Source organism: Synchiropus splendidus, chromosome 3 (genome assembly GCF_027744825.2).
Source record: "Synchiropus splendidus isolate RoL2022-P1 chromosome 3, RoL_Sspl_1.0, whole genome shotgun sequence".
Classification (NCBI taxonomy): Eukaryota; Metazoa; Chordata; class Actinopteri; order Syngnathiformes; family Callionymidae; genus Synchiropus; species Synchiropus splendidus.
Window position 1 is genome coordinate 10,851,024 of NC_071336.1, and position 22,633 is coordinate 10,873,656.

The following is a 22,633-nucleotide window of genomic DNA, read 5'->3' on the forward strand; positions in this document are numbered from 1 at the left end:
TGACCTGTGCTCAGGGGTTGTCGCAGCTTGTTTGAAGTGTAATTGACACTCGCAGACACACGCTGGAACAAACTAAACACTTAAAGACAAAGAACACATGAAGGCAGACTCGCAAGATTTACACATGTTCTTGGTGTGTTTGTCTACTGTGTGCTGTTTGTTTACACACAACAAAAAACAATATACACTCTTAAGTAACCCACAGCATTTATATATTAGTCATTTGCTGTCAATATCTAAACTAAATATGTGTTTTGAAACTGTCAACTACTCAAAAGCACTGTGTTCTCACTTGTCTCTGATATCTCGATTAAAATTATTTATTTTCTATTCTAATTCACATTTTACTCATTTTCATTTAGAGCGGAACAAATTGTCTGAACAATGGCTCCCGTGTTTTGACGCGCACACACTCGCAGAGAAGTATATTATTCAAGGGCAGAATAACGTTTATATATGCAGATGCATGCTACAGCACGCTCATGAAGCAGCTACGTCACTGACTTCCATGTTTTCACACACGTTTAGACTCACATGTCACACATGAATGGCAATGTGCTCACTCATAAAGATGCTTCAACCCACACCGCCATGCTCGTACTCACTCCAGTCAAACAGATCAGAGTGGTGCGTAAAAGACAAGTGTCTGTGCAGAGGTCGTGGCAAAGGTCAGTGTTGGTAAGCCCCTCTTATTGACCCTTTGAATCGGGGTTAAAGTGCGATTGCTGACACGAAGGTGGTCTTCTAGCGACTGTTTGTCTGGAATGGCTGAAGGTTTTCTGGATTGTGGAAGACGGACTTGTCACCGGACAGACCCCCACTCACACTTTCTGATTCTTGGACCTGTTGCTGGGTCTTCGGTCCGGCCGTCTGAGCGGAGGCCTGCCCCGCTGAGTCACAGCGGAGGTTTGTGACGAAGCATATCATAGAGACCCCCCTGATTTAGCCCACCCTGCTGACTCTTCACTTTTCTGGCTTCCCTTCAAGACCAAGTTGGCGGCCATCTCCCCGCTCTTGGCCGAGGAGGGTGCTGGGCTCGTGCCAAGCATGTTAAACAATGGCCGCAGTGATCTGACAGCCTTTTGATATTTTCGATAAAAACAGCAACATCTTTTTTTTTCCACTTCACCAAGTGGAATTGTGGAAGTCAGTGAGTCTTCCTGAGTCATTTACCGGAGCTCATCAGTATTCATCTGGTGGAGTCTGACCGCATCCTTCTCAGAGTCGTAACCTATCGAACACTTTCTCTCAATCTAATCTACTTAAACTCTCGCCGGCTGCTGTATTGATTCCTGCTTCCCACTAAACGTCTCCCGAGCCTCTCCCGCCTAACCTGGGAGCGATTTATGCTCCTCAGTGTTCTTACTCCGGTCGCTTGTTTGTGATCTTGGTCTGACTTTGCTGCTGCTCTTTGTCAAACACTAACCCAGGTTTCCCCGGCTCAGTATGGAGCTGCGGTTATTAGCAGCAGGGTTTCACTCCAGCAAATACCTCCAGGCTTAAACAGGCCGCACTCCCCGCTTGGCCTCTTTTGTGTTCCTTGTGTACATAAACCTCCATGGAAACCATGCACCTCCGAGCTCAGGCCGCAGAAAGCGCGGAGCCCTGCTCCACAAAATTTACAGCCTCTTTGCTTGGCGGCTGTGTGTTTAATTTGCTTGTGTCACAGTTTGAATCTGTCAAAACGCTTTTTCTTTGCAACTTTGAGTCACAGTTGAGGACTTGAAAAGGCTTTTCTTGTCAACTCCGGCGGGGGATTTTGAGCTTCTTTTTTTTGCTTGCGCTGCTCCACTTGGTTAAAGACGGCAGTTTGTGCCATTAGTTAAGATCTCAGCTCCACTACACTTTCCCAGGCTTTCGGGGAGGACCCCAAATGCATTTTGAATCCCCCCGAGGCCACTTGACTGGAGGACCAGCACCTCCCACTCCTCTCAGATAAATTCCCCACCCCCACCCTGTCTGCTGATCCTCCCAAATGAAGACAAATGGGTACATTCACCCCCTAAACCGGGCAGTAGACTGTACCTCACTGTCCTCCCTCCCCGCATCCACCGGCTGCTTCTCTGCGTTACTATCAAACTAACAAGCTTACAAAGTCTTGTCCTGTCTGAGCACACAAAGGCCCGGTGCAGGGAATTCATGTGAAGATGTTTTTTGACCTTACATTTTTCAGGAGAAAAGCACCTCAAGTACCAGACTGAGACCCTCTTTCAGCCAGGAAGAAGCAGCCAGTGAAGGGAAGAATGAAGGGGTGTAGGTGGGGTGTGAAGGGGAACGGGGACAGACAATCGGAGCGGTTGCCGAGGAGACACTGACTTCTCTGTACGGCCCCCCCCAACTCTGCTTTGCCCCATCAAAGTCTTTAGTGTCCAGACAGACCCGAGCGGCGGCCCAGAGTGATGGTTGTCTCTTCTTTTGTCCAGCGGTACAGTACGTCCCGTCACTGTGACGGCCCCACCAGACCCGAGCGGGACAGAGAAAAGGCCCGCCGAGGCAGTGCGGTGCAGAATGTACTTTTGGGTGGGCATGTTGGTGTTTTGGGAGGGGTGGGGGAATGAATCCTCTCAGGATTTCTTTCTAGTGCTGGTGCAGCGGGTCACCGAGGGGATATGCTGTCTGGATCGGGATACATCAGCCCCCCATTGAGCTGTCAAGCCCGCCGCAGATCTTCACTCCTCCTGCACATGTGTCGCGACGACTTTTAGAGGAAACAACCAGGGACCAAACTGGAGCTCCATACCCATGTTGATGATGAGTCTCGAGCCAAGAATACGAGAGTGCTAATGTGCTGTGGCATACTACTATGACTTCAACTTTTACAGAAACAATCATATAGTTAGTTATATTGTTCAGTTTTAAACATAGCATAACTTGTTCCAAAACGGCAGATATAGAATAATCCCTGCGTGTCTTCTCACTTATCTTAGGTTAGCTGCTTTGCCTCACTGGAATCCGCAGTTGGCTAATACATTTTTTGGACATAAACATGACGCTCAAATCCTCAACAAAAAAACTAAATGTACACCCCAGTCCAACATCCAAAGAGAAATATTTTTTCCGACTGTCCAACTTCTCAAGTCTGGGCAATGAAAAAACACTGTACTTGCTAAACAGAACCCCCTTAGTATTTAAAAACCCACACAGTAAAGAACATGATTTATGTTCTGGACCATAACATTCCAGAAGAGCAGATGTTTTTATTCTTTGACTTCTGTGGTCATCGTCGCATCCCCTTCTCCAACGGTTGTCGGTTAAAAACTTAATGTGGGTTCTAAAAGTCAAAATTAGCCCACAAACATGTGCGCCTGCCCACAGTTACTGTGTTTCCTAGCGCAATGTTTCCACTTGTTCACTTATTTAATCTGTTGCATCACCAATGGAGTAGTTCTGGACACAACAATGGCAAACTGTTGATTGATAGAAAATTTTGCGGATTCTGGTCTATTGATAATGATGCTGTATTTGGACAGCCAGTCAGATCCAGTGTGAGATACTCAGTTGTCATGTGATAGCTTGGACTTTTTGTGACTTATTTACTGATGAAAAGAAAAGAGAAGGTGGACGTACAATAAAAAGTTATCATGTGGGTTTAAGAAAAAAGGAATTTTTATCTCAAAAGAATATAGCTAACGTTACTGTGTGATATAAAAAAAAAAGTTTGGTTGTAGCTGTGTAAAAACAATGACCATTGGTTAACACATTGACACATAACTATTGTTTTGGTGAGCATGTCGTGTTTTTATTTCCCGAACCGTGACGACATGACCAACGATTGTCTTGTCATCGCTCTTGTTTCTCAGGAACATCCCTGCTTTCTGCTCCTCCTCTCAAACATCTCGAGGATTCTTGAAAGTGGCCATGTGCGTCTTGTTAAGTGCAGTTATGACAAACTGCGGCAGCTGTACAAACCGATCCCCCCACTGTAGCTTTCACACATGGCGCCCAATTAACAAAGAACCACTGTGGGGCTCTGATCCACACTGGTGCCGCACTCTCCACCCCACAGACCCACTCGCCGTCTTGTTAGCCCTGCTCGTGTTCCTCTCTGCGGATAGTCTGAGGTGTTTGTTCAGACTCCATTCAAACACAAGTCTGCTGGTGTTTGTGCGAAGATCATAACATCAACTCCTCCACTCCAGTTGAAACTGCGGTGTGCAGTCATATGTACAGAACAGAAGGCCTGAGCGAAGTCTCAGGAAATGAATTAATTTTAAAATCATTTATTTATTTATTTATTTATTTTGTGAGCATGTGACGCTTTAAAAACACATCCTCGTTTTAGCTCACTTGACTTTACTCGCTTGTGTGTGCAGAAAACCATTGTGGTCGCAGAAAGTCAAATTAAAATATTGCAAACTGGTTCCTTGTGTGTTTTGGGTTTAAACAGAAGCGACTCGGATGTTTTTGGGGCTGCTGCTGCCAATGTGATGACATGAATGGAACAAATGAAGGAGAATGAAAATGGTCGGGTGTGAGCGCTGGCAAGCGACGTGAACCAGCTGCCAACTATTATGAATGAAAAACTGCTGTGGAGCAGGGAAAGAAAAGTCAGGGCTTTTTTAAAAAAAGAAATGCTAGCGTAATTATTCATGTTCCGGTAAATAGATCCAGAAGCCCGGTGATTGACAGCAGATCTGAGTCCATCAGGAAGTAATAGCTGCTTTTGATCTTTCAACATGATTTTAGAATCGCAGCAGAATTCATCCCATTTAAAACAATAACCAGATTAACGTTAAAACAGAAAAATATTAATACATAAAACACCTGCACTGTCTGCTTGTCTCTTATTCCTGTTTCAGTATAGTTGGAAGTCTGCATGATAGAGCATTATAATTTGATATAATATGGAGTTCAACAATTTCTTTATTTGTGGCTAACTCAAGCTAGTAAATAACAATTGTTTATTCCTCAAATATTAGCCCCGCCAGTCACTGCTGTTTGACATTAACTAGTCGGTACTGCTCTAGTACTCTTGACTCACTTTGTTATTCATATTCAATTAACTAGTCTCTGCCAACTCTGCCGTTGTGCGCCTCGGTGTCCCGCCGACTTTATCTCTAATCTTTCATCAATGAACAGTAAAAATTTTGTTTCACCGTTAAATTTTGTCTGACATTGACACCCCCGCCCCCGACCGAGCACACTCACTGGAGACACAATTGCCGCGCCACAAAAAGTGCTTTCTGGCAATCAAAGCAACGTTATCAACATATTCTCACCAAGAGACCCCGACCTGAAGAATAAAGCCCCCATTGACTGATGCTAAAGAAAGGACCCACCACCCCCTGCCCGCGCTCTGCCTTCTGTCCTCTGTGTACGTCTCAATACTGGAGTGTGTGTGTCTGTGTGTGTGTCACCTGCCAGACTGCTGGAATGTTAATGCTGTGGTTCCATAATTGGATTTTGTACGAAGCGTCTACAAGGAACGTCCAGCGGCATTCCCTCTTATTGTCCGAACCCTTGTCTGTTTATTCAAGACCCTCCGCTCAACACTGACTGTTTAGTGAGTGTGTCTGAGTTTGTGTCCCTCTCCAATCTCTGCATCTGCTGTGTGTGTGTATGCTGTTGAGTGGTTTCAGGTGAAAACTTGCCTGTATTGTGTGTATGGTTTTTCTACTGTGTATTCAGGATGAGTCTTAGTGTACAGCTGACACACCCTCTCACAGGGCCAGGGGTCAGTGGCAGCTCCTCCCACTGGTTCAACATGTGTCGGACGTAGACGATCAGCACTCATGAAGGAAGTAAGCTCGATTGTGTGTGTGCGTGCACAAGCGTGTGGAAGTGAGTGACCAGATCAGATCTGCAGTCTCCCCTCTCCAGGGCCTCTACAGCTATTTCCACACGCGCTGGTGAAACTCTTGACTGACCTAAATTCTTCATACTCACCTCAGAAGACCCTGCACCGTCCCTTGTGTTTCTTTTATGTGCTGACCCGATGGACTTGTTCCTTCCTTGACTGTGGTTCCAGTTTACACCGACCAGAAAAGGTTTCACTTCTGTTTGTGCTTCAGTTTACTTTAGGAAAGTTTAGAACTGTATCTGCTTGCGCTACAACTATTTTGGGTCGAGATCAGTCCTGGTCTGTCAATCCCCCCTGGGGCTTTTGAAAACTACTGAAGGTAAAGAGCTGTTCCCAGTGTCGCACAGATGATGTCACCGTCTGATTTTGGCATCAAGTGGAATGAAGTGAAGGAGGAGCCGTGAGAGATATGGTCTCATATTGAATCCAATATTCCATGTCATCTGACCCAAGAGCATGGTGTCCCGAGTGTCTGCTGTTGTGTCTGGGTCCATGAAACGCGAGACCTTAAATGTACTCTTAGTGTGCAAGATTTGTTCAGACTCAGTCAAGGGAGGAAACCTGACAAGGTTCCGCCCTTGTGGATCTGGGTCAGAACCAGACCGGACAACCGTGACGTCAGCCGGGGCGGCAAAGTTAGACACATTTGAATGTGCTGTAAGTGAAGCAGAAAGGCAGGGGGGCGAAAACCTAGACTGCCACTCCCTCGTATAAATCACACTTGCTGGACTGGATTGATGCAACTCGATGGTTAACAAGCGCTGAGTCTAATCATGTGAGGGCCGCTCTTGACCAGTGAGGAGCTTGTGCACTTCAGATTGACTGTGTCAATGCTCCACACAAATGTTAGCTCAGCCCATCGGAGTGAGATGGGATCTATACATAAGCAATGGCCCAGATGAAAAAAGTTGGTTTTAAAAACTTTCACCAGATCAATTTCTCTTCTGGCCAATAATCATTTATATTGGCAGGGTGCAGGTATTACAGAATTTATGACTAAGCTTTTTAACTTGCCAGATTATTGGAATGTAAAGACTTTATTTGAACATCTATCTAGGTTACTGCTGAAATGACTAAATGCTATAATAAGTGCCAAGTTTTAGTCTGGTCAGTCCCAAAATAATATAACTTGAGTTAACATGCTGGTAACCCGCAAAATGTCGCACGGGTCTAAAAGACATTGAAATTCCGAATCCCATGCATCAAGAAGGGAGCATCTTAGAGTCAGGTCGGCTCCATTCATGCTTCAACCCCAACTCCTTTGTAAAGTTAATGCATAGAATGCATTTTGTCCCAGAGCACTTGTTGAATCGACAGTGCACAGATTAGTGACAGTGACGACTGACTTGTGTGAAGCTCTGTCTCCTGTATTTTTAGCTGTTATACTCTGCAAATGGCGCTGTTCTGAGCTGTGGCTGCAGGAAGTCCACTCCATGGGTGCAGATCTCAAACAAAAGTGGTACATGTGGCGAAGTGGTCCGTCGCTTGTCTGTCTGGGTTCACTTGTTGTTTATTCTTTTTATGTCTCCGAGTTGTTGTTCGTAGCTCTCAGCTGTTGTGTGTAGTGCTTTCGTTTTTAGCCATTATTTGTTCTCGGCGGAGTCTCAGCAGACTGAAAGTTGAACCAGAGCTACAACAGTCTAGTTTCCATTTAAGCAACGATTTGATTACGTCTTCTGTGTTTACATCTTCTGCAGAGTGTCAAGCTGCGGATTATTATCTTTGCTTCTCAGACCACATCTGATCCTGCCAGACTTTCATGTCTAAGTGGCGCACAGGCGTACAATGGCAGACACACACACAGGCATGTGCTGCAGGGTGAAAATCACCTTACATTTCATTTAGTGTTTTTGAGTCCTTGTTTAAAGTAAACTCTGCTGTAGTTTCAATGTATTTATCCCGGAGCACTTTTAGCAGTAGCTGATATTTGTTGTTCGGAACAGACAACTGCCGTATGTTCTTTGGTTCACAGATCGTGACTCACTCGGCTGCTAAATGCTAAGAGTGACTGAGCGCAGCGTGTTTTTGTTTCTCAAGGAAATATGGAAAGGGGAATTTTTAATTAAAATATTTGGAAGCATCTTGAGTGGTTCAGTTAAAGGTCTCACTTTATGACTCTTTATTATCACAAGAGCAGATTTATGGCAACTTGACAGGGCAGTGGTAACAAGCTAAGCAGCTATTGACAGCAGGAGCATTTGAAACACGGCTGGAGTAATTCTGGTTGAAAAGTTGCTGGGCACAGAGGATGGTCCCTTTGGGAGGCTGTCACTCTGATTCACAGGAGCTGCGACAGTGTTAGTTGTTGATGGCGATACGCGCACACAGTCTACGCAGACACCTGCCATACGGCTTTAACGCCGCTCGAGTGGCTTCTATAGTGCGATGGTCTTATGTTCTTTCCTCTGGAGGATGACCCTACAGTGTGCACTCCGTGACCCTGACAGTCTATAGGTTGCGCGCTGCCACACCCAGAATTGTGAGGAACTGTAGAGCTTGAGTGCTGCCGCAGGGCTCCGGTGCTGCAGGCACAAATACACACATATAACAGTTTACAGAACACACTGTACGACATGCGTGGAGGTTAACTGAGGAAAGCTGCTTGGCTAACAACAGTCAAGTTAAGCAGGTTGGCCCAAGTCGAACTCTAGTTGTACAGTAAATGGGCTTCAAAACACTTTGTTTGGCATTTAGGTTCTTTGCTGAGTTTATATCTGATATGTTTTGTGCGTATGTGTTTGTGTCTACCTACAGTATATGAGTGACAGTTACATCCAAGCTGTTTTTATGGCTCACTAAACGCTTACATGTACTCCCAGCAGCCACATGCCTACTCTCCTGTAAACCTTCACAAAGTCCCGCGCAGGCCCCAAGTTCAACGAGTACATGAGGCATATTTTCACTGCTTGGACCGCCCCGACCCCCACCACTCCCCCCGCCCCATCGCTATACATCCAGCTCTGCCTGTACTTACAGTAGACTCCTGCCGAGGAAACAAAGAATTCCATATGGTGTCACACGATCGCTGCAATTCCCCCTCCACTGATGAAAGAAGTCTCTGCGCCGGTGATGAGTATGAATTTATTTAAGGTGAAAGAAGGACAATTATGGAAGTGGGTCCCTTAAACCCCCCAGATTCTTTCTGCTTGAGTTGTTTCATTAAAGTTCAGGCGGGCACTTATTCCTTCGCCCTTTAGTAAGACCCGGTAGTGTGCCTCCTCTAGTGTTTTGGCAGGGTGCGTGGATGTGTGGCAGTCTTGTGGCCCAACAGGTGCCAACTCTAAGTGGTCTGGACCAGAAACTTGCAGAACCACAGATGGGAAGTGGAACGACACTGCTGCCAAGGCCACAAGTGGACACATGCTCACCGTCCCACACGTCGTCTTTGTCCCGAACTAGGTATATGAACCTATCAAATAGACCAGGGCTAGCTGTGTTCAAATGTCTGCTTCAAAACTATTACATGAGAGAATTAAAAGTAACTCCTTCCAGTTTTCAGCTCTGCAGATTACTGACAGAAACACTGTTGGAACTCAAATGATAATGGGATATTTTGGCTGTGAAAATGTTCACCTCAATATCCCCATGAGGTCTATTAACCTATCACATCAGGAAGCAGTCGCCGTCTGTCAATCACTGTTTCTCATGACCTCATTTTTAAATAAATCCAGTCAAGCTACTGTCTGATCTTGGGAGATGAAGTCTACACAAGTCAGAGATGTGTTTTTCAGTGTTTTCATTAATAACTACTATACATTTTGAAAACGTGACTTGTGCTCATGTTTCCTTGCTCTGTGAATTTGTAGGGTCAGGATCAAGTGATTTTTGGTTGATTGTGATCCCCCTCTTGTGGCTAGGTCTTAATAACGGCGCTGCCTTCTACTGTGCAAATATTTCATGAGATTATGATTCTAGAGCCTCGTGGGAACGATGGCAGCACGAGAGCGAAAACAAGGAACCTCTTCTGAACCTAACTAGAACAAATGGACCCACTTAAACTGGTCAGGTGAGAAGATAATAGGTCTTTGTTGTTGGTCGCATCATTGTCATTGTTGCGTTATGGAAGCCGGAATAATGAAGATCTGAAGATGCCTTGCATTCTTGTTTTGATGAGTGTGGGCGGAGCCAGGAGGTGACTCCTTTTATTACCGCTTTGTTACATCCAGGTGCTTGGATTCCTGCGGTTCATGACACCTGTGGAAATGAGGTGTGTGTCCTCATTGAGGCAACTTGTGGGTTTGAGCTTGCTTCTGTCATTAGCCCTGAGGTTTCGGTTACAAGACGCTGAGAAAAATCCTGCTCTATGACGCGCAGCAATTCTGTAACATTTCCAACATTCACCATAGACTTTCCACTGAACTTTCTGTACCAGTACCTGTGTGATCTGAATAAAATGCACTTTTAAGTGCTGTCATTCTCAGCGGTCGGCTGTTCAGTGGGTGCTTATGAAGGTAGCATGTTTAAATGTACTCCCTCATCTATCCTGGTCATTCCTGGAAGGTCGTGTGGGGCACCTCTCTGGCTACTGCTTTTTGGAATCAATGGTTTTGAAATTTGGGCACTCCACCAACCAGATGAAGAGAGCTTCTGTCAGTCAGCAATGTCTGGGTACGGCTCTGTCAAAGCGTGCCAACAAAACAGTGGTGCAAAAATGCTCCGTGGATACTAACTAGTAACAGAACATTTTAACTCATTACGGTCTCTTTATTACAAGTTTCACTCCTGGAGTCAGTGGCCGAGGTTTCACCTGCAGGATCTGCACATGTGCTCTGCTCAACATCTGTTGGCTCAGTCCGCGTTCGAGCCACTAATGACAAGTTCTAGTCTGCGGTCCATCCAAAGCCGATGCTGCTGCCAGACCCGGGACTCTCAGTTTAAGATGCGTGTTTGTGTTTATGCTCGTCTGGCAAAGAGAGAGCGGGACAGCAGAGATCCTCGTGGCCTCACGCCCAGCTGGAGGGACGCCATCTTACCATGCACGGGAGCGCCCTTCTCACCAGAGGGGACTCCTCTTGGCTGCGTGCTGACACTAGCTGGCACCCACTGCTGCTCTGTGGTCCAAACTAAACTCGCATATGACTCTGCATGTTTGCACTTCCAACACATATCACAACACACCAGCTCTGTGAAAATACACAACAATGTGCTCTAATGGTAAGATGGTTACCGTCAATTATGGCTTGTTCAAAAAAGTAGAGTTTAAAAAAAATGACTGCCCTTGTAACTTTTATAAATTGTTGTTTATAATTTGTTGTCTATAGTCCTACATCATACTTTATGAAGTGGCTTGTTGTCACTTTAAAATACTACATACAAATGTCATTCATTTGTCAAATAATAATTTTAAAATGCAGTATATAAACTTAGTAGTTTACTGTATATTTTGTTTTGTAATTTTCCCAGCAATCTCTCCAGGCTAATTTCTAAATGCTTTTTGAACTACGTGAGTAAACTTTTCACTGAAACGAAAGTCTTGAGTGTGCGCCGGTTGTCAGATCAGTGCAGCCTCGTGCGGCACAGAACTCTCTCCTGAGAGAGTCGGGAAATTCCCAGACCCTGAAGCCCCTCCCTATGCTCACTCACCCCCACGTCTCTTCGGACCCGTCGGGACGTGCAGGTCTGAGGCCACAGTGTTCCAGGCCTCTCATGCCCATTGCCACTCAAGCAGCGGGGGTCGGCTGCGTTTGTCTCCTAATTATCGCAGCAGTCGTGGTGGTGGGAGGAGGGGGGCCTAGGTTTGGAAGATGAAAGCGGCAAATCGCAGTGCTGCACAGTCAAAGGTCCGTCTGCCTGACTGGGGGTTCGGATCCATTGACCTGGTCCTCAGCTAACCTCAGGCCGCCCTTGCCATTCCGTGCACACACACTCACGTAGACGTGCTCAGCTAGAGACAGAGACACACAGACCGTGACACACACCCTCATGCAGACAAATTCATGCGCTGTTGTTTTACACACACATTCAGCTCAGACAAAACTTCACTCACTCATACACGCCGACACATGAATGCATATAAACACACACCAGGGATGCCTTTAGTGGGGACAATCATCCACGATGAACGCTCGTGCACGGCCTGCCCCCCCCGCTGGTTCATTCACAACTGGCAAAATGTAGAGATGTCTGCCCCCTCAGACTTTACTGAGCCCCCCCCCCCCTTTGGCGGATCCATCGGCTAGCGGCCCACCTCACTCACTTGCCCCCCTCGTCCTTCCCTCTCCTTCTTCTCTTAACTACTGCGAGGAGTTAATGGACTGTTTTGGCGAGTCTCCAGACGGTGAGTGTCACCTCATTAGCCCCCAGACTGCTGATGTGTGTGTGAGCACAACGATGGAATGCCATTGGTCCCCCCAGGCCCCTCCCTCTCTCTTCCCACCACTACAATGAATGAGAAAAGCGCATGCATAATTAAGTCTATAGTCTCGTTCTTCCTCCTCAGTCTTGTTTGGAAGTTTGCCACGGCCGCGGCGTCTTGGATGGCAAAGGGATGCGACCAACCTTCCACCCTTCCATGGACCCATTCTTTCTTCCGCCGCGCAGCTGAATGGCAGCGTGGCGACAGCGGGCGAATGTATGTAAACGCCCCCCTCCCGGCCCCCCGTCCTGCCAGTCAATTACGCCGCAACAAAGCTAATTGTTAGCCCAGCTCGCATTGATGGTGGCATTGTTTCAACGCAGATGCGACGTATAGGTTCTCACAGACCAGGCGGGACGCTGATTAAGCCGGTGACTGATGAGACGTTCACAGAAACGACCGGGAATCAAGTGTGTAAAAGCTACTTGTGATTCTGAGGTTGTTTCCATGACGTCAATGGTGACACTCAAAGTGTGAGTTCTTTTTGTGTATTAAGAGAACAGACATCAGGCGAAGGTCTGGTATGATGCGTAGTTCAGGGGCTTTTAGGAATCAGTGGTCCTCTAAAGTGTGTTTCTTTGAAAGTGATACTCCCTTAATCTTATGGAAGTAGATTGTTTCTCACCGCACCTCAGTCCCTGCTGCTCACCCTTGGTTTTGTTGAAATATCAAAGTTCAACATGATGGTGCAGTGACACACACGCCGCACTGGTCAGTATTCTATAATTCTATACTTGAAAACTAACCTTGATCAATACTGTTTTTTTCATGAATGAAGTGTGACTGTGTGGTTTTTGTGTTTTTATTTTCTCCCTGCTTTTTCCCTATGAAGCAACTGCAGCTATTTATTTCCTCCGGCTTTAATTGTAAGCAAAAACATTTGATGTGATGGCTTTGGATTGAACATGAACTATGAATGAATTTTATTTCAGTTTTCCCCACCTGACTTGAAATTAAAAAAAAAGGATGCCAGTTGTTTGCCATGCTTCTTGTATGGCAGTTCAGATCTTACAAAATTGCTTCAGTTTAGCTCAATAAATGTTTGTAATTTAGGTTTTTTTTTTTACCATTTTAAACTACACGCAATGCCACTTGTTTTTGTGAGTTCTTTCGTTGCCATTTCTATTTAAACTTTTTACAAGCTGGGTCATGAGAGGCCCGGAGGAAATCCAAGCCACCCATCCTCTCCCAAACTCTAATGAACCTGTCATTATTTAATGACTTTTGGATCAGGTTCTTCAAGAAGTATGAAGTGATTTTGCTTTTGTGTCTTATGATGGATTATCTTTTATGATCTGCAGCCCTAATAAGAGTTTCAATGGAATTTCAGTTAATTAAAGCTTTAGCTAAAGCATGCTGACACATTTAAGTGGTGAAAATGCATCTGAGTAGCCGGACATATGTTTAAATATCATGTGACTAAACAATGCAGATAAACTCATGTTTTTTCCAAAAAGTAATGTATTTTGAGAGTTTCACCCTCAGTTATCACAGCTGTTGGCCAAAAAATGACAATATGACCAATGACAATAAGCTTGTGCTGTACCTGAGTTACCAACTGTAACTTCGATAATCGTATGATATAACTCATTTCACTTTAAGCAAGTGTCCCGTTTCTGTGTAGGCTGGGGGTGTGCATGTGTGCGCCTGACTGCACGTCTGCTATCTTTTGTTTGTGTTTTGGCTGCAGCTTTGCCTGATAACAACACTTGTTTGGACCACGAACACGGCCGAAGGCAGAAAGTGTGTTAAAGCTGCAGGAAAGTGAAATAAGAAAAATCGTATCATCTTACCATTAAACATAGACATTTCTCATCTGTTGCTCTGCTGTTGCACGAGCTTCGCTGGCCATAATCAGCCTGTTTACAAATGACATCACTGCCGAGATGTGGGGCAGGAAGTGATTAGGATGCGTGGATGGTTGTAAACAAAAGTGTTTCAGCCTGATTCACCTCGTATTATTTCACACAAATCTCAGTACACAAAGACATAAAAAATATTGTTCCATGTGAAGTTCATCGAGCAACACATGACTGTGCACTGACAGTTTCACAATGGAAGACACATAAATCCCTTCTAAAAGCATAACACATTACATACGCAGTTCTGCAGACACACATCAATGGACATTTACTCTTTTGTTGCAGTTTTAAGGCACGCCACTACACTGACACACAACAGTGAATATGTAACTCTTGGATGCACACACACTGTAAAGGACTTTATCATATGCACTAATACACTTAAATAGATTTCCACCAAATGTGTTAACACTCACCCACACACTCACTCACATATATAACAGCAGCAGCTGTATCGTGGAACCGTCAGGACCTCTCTGTAATTAGCTCGATATTTTCGGGCCCTCTCACTGTTTCCCATTTTCTCCAGAATCCCCCTCCCCTCCTCCCTCCTCCGCTCTCCTCACTCGCCTCCGCAGGCTGCTGAAATGCGTCTTGGCTCGGGCCCCGGGGCCTCTGGCATCCAGCCGCAGCTCTATACATGTGCAGAGAAGCTCGCTCGGTATAAAATGGCTGCCAGGCTTCTCCTGAAATGTCGACGGTGGCGCTGGCTACACGTTTGCAGGTTGTGCCAGCGTGCAGATAGTTAACACACTCGCTGATTCTCACTGAAGGAGTACATGTGTGTTTGAGAGCAAGGGAGAGTGATAAAACTCTCAGGAGGACGAGCAGGGACTTTTTCCGCAGCGATTAAACGCATTAATAGTTACTCTGGGGCGAGAAGTAAATACCCACAATCCCCCTCTGCCGCCACCGCTCATCATCACTTGCATATGTGGAACTATTTTTTTCCCTCTGCTTGTTTATTTAAACTAGTGGACGGACGCCAGCAGAGCCTGAGAGTGTGTCAGTCCAACTGAGTGATTTTTATCAATGCATGCACACACATTTATGAGGGTGTGTTTGTTTCTGTCTTCAGGTGTGTGAAAGTGTGTTTGTTTACTTATTGGATTGTTATTAATATTATTGGTCTTGTTTTGTCTGTTATATTAAGTTGAAGCCCAGCCTCTTTGCTCAAGTGACATATCTTTCACGTCTACCAGACTTGTTCCAGGCTTTCTTGTCAGGCTAACATTTCGCAGCAAGCTTGGACTTGAAGCTCGTACTAGAATGTCACTTTACATCTATGAAGAGCAGTGATTCTAATTTAATCTGCCATGTCTTGTTATTGAATTTCAAGCAAGACAAGTCATTATGCAACCAGAGGATTATAAAACTGGCTGTTCGTGACGCCCACAAGGAGAGGTTTTGATTCTTGGATGGATTGTAGGTCAAAAGATTGTAAGCAACGTGGCTCACATTCAAGAAAGGAGTTGATGCGTACAATGTTTAGATAACAGCAAGAGGTGGCTGACTCCGCTGAGTGATTTGAACTCGAAACCTGTCACCTTCTTAATCATTTAAGCCGTTTAATATGTACGTCTAAGCCCTATTAATACATGCGGCTTGAGCTCCGAGTGCTGGGAAGCCAGAATAATTAATAGTAAACAGTAAGAAAGACGAAAAAGTTGGCAAACCAGCTGGTCATCTGTCATCCCGCCACAGACAGCAGTTGGCACGCTCGGGCAGCCGACTTATTGATCGACTCAAGAGGAGAGAGCTGCAGTGAGTGCTCTCGCAGCCGCACCGGTCGAGCAATAACCATCACTGGATGAACTTGACCGTGGGAGAAAGCGAGGTCGCAACCCATCCCTGAGGTCAAAGGTCAAGTGTAGCTCTCAGGTTTGACAGATGCTCATTGTGTTTACGCCGACACACCCAGGTGGTCCCTCCTGGTGGTCTGTGCTGCTGCTGCGGCCATCTGCTCCTGTTGTTGTGGAAACAGCTTCACCTTCAGTCTATGTTTACCTCCTGACGATCACCTCTCCTCGTGGTCTCCACACACTTGACACCCGTTACTAGATTGATGGATGACTGAAGGGACTGTCCCACACTGCCCACGCATACGTGCTTGCAGAGTCTATAGTAATTCAGCACGCACAATGTCCTCAGTGTGATACCCACCTTATTATTAGCAGTCTAAACATCATTATAGTTAACATTGACTTGACTTGAAGAAAATTACGGATTTCACTGCAACAGCAGCACCTTCGATACAACTACAATGATTTATCAGGCTATTTTTAGGGTAGATAAGTGTTCTACTGTTAGCCTTATTGTCAGGCGTACACAAAGGCTTTATTTCTCTTGTACATTCAGCTTTACTTAACCCATTTAACATAAGCAATAGATCAATTGAATAATTTAAATTCAAACACTGTGATTTTTGACATGTGCGACAAGGAAAGGCCACCTAATCTAATCTATTTAAATATCCTGTGTTCTTTTAAAGACGTTTGATTTAAGTTTTAAATTGTATTTATTTTTACAGTCACATGCCTTTTACCTCTGCCAAATGTCACCATTCACGACTGTTTTGGATGCAGAGAAGTGTGTGTTTTCATCCTGTTAGGTAGAGTGTGTGTACGGTGAGCGGGGGTCTTTTTCCTCGGTGGTCTGGTCTCCTCCCTCATCGTCATTGTTGACCTACAGCCAAGAACATTCTGTTTTCTCTGCGTCGTCTTTAACAGTCACACTCAGCAGCCATAGAGATACACACACGCAGACACACACAGATGAATCTTTGTGCCCCTAAAGCCCACAGGAAGACAAGGGTACCTGAGTTCACAGGTCTAGTTCTGGTGTGGGGACTTCAGAGGGTCCGGAGTTCTGTCATCGAATAACACTCGGAAGAATGCAATTTTGCTTGTTGATATTTATTCATTTGAGTGTTGTTATTGTTGAAATGAATCTGTGAATAACCAGAACAGGAAACACACACACACACACACACACATATACTGGAAAGAATTCCACTCGTGTTTCCTCGTACTTCCCCGCCCCGCCTGCACTCGTACCGTGCTTTGTTCTGATCTAGAAACTTGTACAGCAGGTATACACACTACCCACACACAAATATTTGTGTGTGCAAAAACACATAGGTTGACAGAATTCGTTGACATTTCCGTCAGCAGAAAAAGTTTGACTCTCCCCTCATTTAAGCTGAAGTGACTGAAGAGTGCGGGTGTCACATTAAGTGTACTGATCAGTGTGTGTTTGTGTCTTTCCAGACTCACAACAGTCGGGAAGTCCCAGTAACAACGAGCCCGGAAAAAACCAACTTCCAGGTCAGCGGAGTTTTTCTTCTCGGGTTAATGTTAGAAACTGTGACCCAGTGTGAAATGTACCCAAAATTGTAATACTAATGAGACTGAACCCGAGAAGCTGTTTTGACCGTGCTGCAGTTCTTTCTGACCCACTATGACATCATAAGGCTAGAATGAAAACACTTTAAATATAATTTAACTGCCAGAGGGAGCAGGTTTTTGCTGATCCTAGTGCCAAAGGAAACATCATCCTGGATCGACCCGGGCCGTCTGGCTCCACATCAAAGCTCTTGCTTACCGGCCACTCACAGTAACGTGACCGGCAGCTGCTGGGTCTTTATCAGGAAAAGAATATTGACCATCAGCTGATCCTCACGTCACTGTTGGCACCTGAAGGTTGGCTGACTCCAGGTCATGTGTTGCCAATGAGATGTCAGACCTGGAAATATGACAGCGTCAGTCATTTTTTTGTTGCTTCTGACTGAAAAATTGTTTTTTTGAATACTTGTGAATTTTAAAAATGGCCGTGTGCATTTTGCAATTTTCAATGTCCAGTAATCGAATGTCAATCGATTATAAAATATAGGTGTATTCTAGTGACATGTTTATTCATTTATAATGTCTGACGTAATGATGCTCATGGTATGATGAAAGTGTCAATGGAGATGTCAACGAACGAGATGAGATTGAAATGAACATCTGTTAACTGACCTTGCATGACCCTGTGGAATAGATAGCATAACTACAGAGGGTGTGTCACTTGCCTTTAAAAAAAAAACACATTTTCATTCCGCCGTCTAGATTCTTAGCTTTTTACTTGAAAGGTCCAGTGCCTGTTAGTAAATGCTCTTTATTTGTGTCCAGTGTACCTGGAAGACAGCTTCATCAAGTCCGGCGTGTTTAGTGTGTCCGAGTTGGTGCGAGTCTCCAGAAGTAAGTTGTGCATTTCCTAAACTGTCCTGCTCCCTGTAGGGGATCTCGCCAGACCAGTTTGTTATTATGATAAGTACATGTGTAGACACATGAAGATTCTATAGTCACCAGCTCTTCAAACTCCGCTGAGGTTTGTCTGGACGTAATCCTGATCAGCTCAAAGTGTATCAGACAGCGATAGTTTTAAATCCATTAATGGGACGTCATAGGGAAGACTTGTCCTCGGCTGTGGTCGCCAAAGTTGCCAGGCAGCAGTGGGCAACCAGGGGGTGGAGCCGGGTGCAGGGAATCATGCCAGTGGTGAACCTCAGACCACAACAAGCGGCGCCACGCGCTCTGTCCTCTCATCAGCTCTAAACCAACACACCACAGAAGCTGCAGGCGGCTGAGCCAGCGAGATGGAGAGATGATTTTATAAACCCTCCTCAGTGCTGTTGATCTATCACATTATCTTGTTTATCTGTGGTTGGGTATGAGGAATTTCTGCTAAATAGACACTGTTTAATAGTAAAAACATGAAAATAAGTTAAGAAATCTAGAAAGAAATGTAGCTTTCTAACTTTCTCAGGGCAAAATTGTTTTTTGACAATACATGTACATATGTGTATAAGTTGGATTGGACGTACGCAACTTAACAATATGAATATATTTTGACAGTGCCCATCACTCACGGCGCCACGGTCAACTTCTCCATGGCTGACATGCCAAGTCAACCCTATTACCATGATTTGAACTCTGGAGTGGGTCTGCACCGCCCCCTGTCCTCACCACCCGGCAGGTCAGATGGTTTGAATAATACCTGTAGCTTCCTGTTTATTGAACATGTGGCTCCTCAGTGGTTTGAAGTTTCTAAAATGGGCATCTTTCAACAGTAAAAGACCTAAAACTGTGAATATGGAGGAGAACATGGATACCAGTCCGACTGGACCGGACTTCTACTCGTCTCCCAGCTCACCAGCAAGCAGCAGGGCCAACTGGCACGACAGAGACGGGGGTGAGTACCTTCCATGAGTCCAAGATCCACCATCACATATTTTACCCTATAAGTTGAATGGAAAAGACCAAATCACCAGAACGCCAGCCTATTTGAACTAGCCACTGAATGGCTTCCTTTCAAAGCACATGCTGGCTGAGGAATGTAATGAATTACCAACTAAATACTAACCTACTAAACTGCTTTTATGAGGAACATGTGCCCTACTAAAATTACTTTTCGATGACACTCCTTATGAACAGTTTTGCCTACCTAGCAAATACATTTGTTCAAAAAAACCAACCTAAAGTGATTACTGCCTTTTCACTGACCTTACTGCTGCGCAACCTTCATTCCAAACTACTGGAAGAACAACTCGCAGCCAAATACCGACCTTTAAACCCAAGTCTCATAATAAATCACATAACCAAAACAACCAATCTGAATGGACCAACAGGAGGAGCAAGACACCTCGGATGCACTGGAATTTGTGATTTTACATGTGTGATGTCTATGTTTCACGTACACAATAGGGTGACAGTTGGTATGTTATTTTAACTTCCTCTTACTGTATGTGACTGGAATTGTTGCTTCCGAGGAGACCCTCCAGGGTTTCTACTGACTGATGCGTCGTCATGTGGCGCCAGTTGGGAAAGACTGGAATTTCTTGATTGTTCCTAAATCAACTGACTCAGATTTAGTCGTCTAAATTATTATTGCTATTATTATATGATTATTATCTATTATTATTTTATCTCAGTGCTATGTTGCTAGCTTGTGAATGGCTTGTCAATTGCAGAGTGCACTCTGTGTCTGTATGTCCAGCTACTTTCTGTCAGGGCTTTTTGTGGTTCAGGTTATCCTGTGAGACCATGTCAACAATCTCGCGTGCGCCTCTCACCAGCAGACATGTCCTCTCCGACGATGAAGAAGCCAGAGAAGCAGATCTTCAGCCCCACCTCCCCCCAGGACTCATCTCCTCGCCTCAGCACTTTCCCGCAGCACCACCCCGGACTGTCGGGAGTGGGACACAGTGGTGCGTCTGAGTTTTGGGCTGCTCCAGCTTGTTGCGATTAGTCTGATGTCACTGATGATTTCACCATCTTCTCGACAGTTATTTCCACGAGGAGCCCGCCTCCGCACTCGCCACTGCAGTTCTCGGGCTCTGCCATTCTCCCGCCGGCGCCTTCGCCCTACTTCTCGCACCCCACGATCCGCTACCCGCCTCACCTAAACCCTACAGATCCCCTGAAGAGCTATGTGCCGTCATACGACCCGTCCAGCCCACAGAGCAACCAGGTCAGTGTAACAATAAGCTCAAGTCAAAAGAGCCCAACCACTAAAGTATCTCTGCGGCGGCCAGGACCCGGTGCTGGGGGTTTCTTGGGAAACCAGGGGGGTCTAGAAATGCTTCAGCGCTCCTGAGCGAAAGGGCCAAGAAGGCTTGTAAATATTAGCTGTTTCCAGGCTCATGTGCAAAATTAACTGGACTCCGCTGTGCTCATATAAAGTGGGAGAATAGAAAAGTAGCAGCCAGAAAAAGACGCTTATGATTCCGTGGATGAGTGCCAATTTTTTTTGTGCTTTAACTCATTGTATTACACTCACAATGAAACTTTTTTTTCACATAGGAGAAACTTGTAGAACTGGTGCTGTCCAAGAAAATCTGCCTATATATATATATATATATATATATATATATATATATATATATATATATATATATATATATATGTATATATATATATATATATATATACAAAGCGAGAGAGAGAGAGAGAGAGCTAGATGAAAGAAAAAGGAAAAAAAATTCCATGGTGTATATAGCAATGCTACTCAGCGGATGGTGATCATAATCATAAGGAATGAATGCTTGAGACTTGAGAGTCCTGTGTATTGCTCGTGTCTATGTCTGACGTCCCTTGCATTGATGTGCGACCCTGTTGAGAGCGACAGACAGAGGGCTACCTCTGCACAACCATTTATAGACAGAACTGACATGGTAATGTGAAACCTAGATAAACAACTTTAAGGTTCTAGTTGAGCGTGTGCATGTGTCTGCTGGTCTGGTTCGCTTTCCGCACAGTACTGGACTTTCACAAGTCATCAGAATGTGGGTTCTCAACAGGAATTGATTCATTTCACATTTTTACAGCCTAACAGCAGCGGTCAGGTGGTCGGGAAAGTCCCTGGTCACTTCACTCCAGTTCTGGCCCCCTCCCCCCACCACGGTGCAGTAAGACCCGTCTCACTCTCGATGCCGGACACTAAACCCATCACCACGTCTACAGAAGGTGGGTTGTGATCAGATGTTTGACATGACTGTGTCATTGCAGTAGTTGTTATTACCGTACAGAGTGTGTATCTGAACCAACGGCACGACTCGGTGTTACTCGTAACCAAATACACTCCCAACGTACATCATCACCATGTCCTAGACCTGGGTCCCCCATCAGAGGGACGATAGCATCACACATTGAAATCACGCATTTGTCTTGTGTAGTCAGAAAAAGAAAAGAAAAGGACAATCCCAGAATTGGGGAAGTTCAAATGGTTTTGAATAAGTGAATGTATCTGAGGGACTCATCCAGTCTGTGATGTCTTTTTGGTGATGTTCTTGGTGCTTCATGTAGATCCCTGAAAAGTCATTTAATGATATAAAATGTGATAAAAGTATCGGGTTTTAAGTATCTGTAGTTCATATGGTCACTTTTAGAAAATGGATGTGACGTGTTGCATTTCACACCTCTGCATTTAAAACTGCAGGGATTGAATAACCTGTGAAGATTATTCACTTTGATGTCATCATTCCACTTCAGAATAAAATGAACAGAATAAAATAATTCCCACCCCACATTCAAATGAATTAAACAGCTATCCGAACATGAGTGAACCTATGAGAGCTCTTATACCGATTCAGAATATCCATTTTTTCCTCATTTGATCCTAAATGTGAATGAGTCACATTCTAATTCCATAGTTTGGCACCACCGCAGCTTTTAGATCGTTTTATGCGCTGAAATGTCTGAGCTGACCAATAAAATCTGTCCTGTCCAGGCTACTCTTCTCCCGGGACACCTACAGCGAACCGATTCGTTGGCCTCAGTCCTCGAGACCCTGCCTTCCTCCACCAGCAACAGGTGAGGCCACGCCCATTTCCTCCACCACCACTTGTTTTCTCTTCAGAACGTAGTTAAAAAACAACCTTCACACTGAGTTTGTTTTTGTAATAATTTCACAGATAATATATGTTATAATCCCGGGACACGTTTGTAGTGACACACACTGCTTTGATGTGCTAGAACAAATCACTTTCACATGCCAAGGCCTCCTCACACTGCTCCTTTAGTTTTGATATCGTGTCCATCTGTACTTCTGTCACGTTGAGAAAAGCTTGATTCGTTT

General features: G+C 44.9%; 1 protein-coding gene across 7 annotated transcripts in view; it reads left to right on the plus strand.

Moving 5' to 3' along the window:
- The window catches only part of LOC128755269 (nuclear factor 1 B-type-like), a 36,639-nt gene that overhangs the window by 5,455 nt on the left and 8,551 nt on the right, over window positions 1-22,633 (plus strand). For 4 of the 7 annotated variants that reach the window (XM_053858480.1, XM_053858479.1, XM_053858481.1 and 1 more), the window contains 8 exons: window positions 17,287-17,343; window positions 18,187-18,255; window positions 18,913-19,033; window positions 19,128-19,249; window positions 20,133-20,264; window positions 20,343-20,527; window positions 21,384-21,522; window positions 22,286-22,368. In XM_053858480.1, the coding sequence (XP_053714455.1) occupies window positions 17,287-17,343; window positions 18,187-18,255; window positions 18,913-19,033; window positions 19,128-19,249; window positions 20,133-20,264; window positions 20,343-20,527; window positions 21,384-21,522; window positions 22,286-22,368 (908 nt within the window). The remainder of the gene's footprint in view (window positions 1-17,286; window positions 17,344-18,186; window positions 18,256-18,912; window positions 19,034-19,127; window positions 19,250-20,132; window positions 20,265-20,342; window positions 20,528-21,383; window positions 21,523-22,285; window positions 22,369-22,633) is intronic. The other 3 variants (XM_053858482.1, XM_053858483.1, XM_053858478.1) reach the window with 1 other exon arrangement.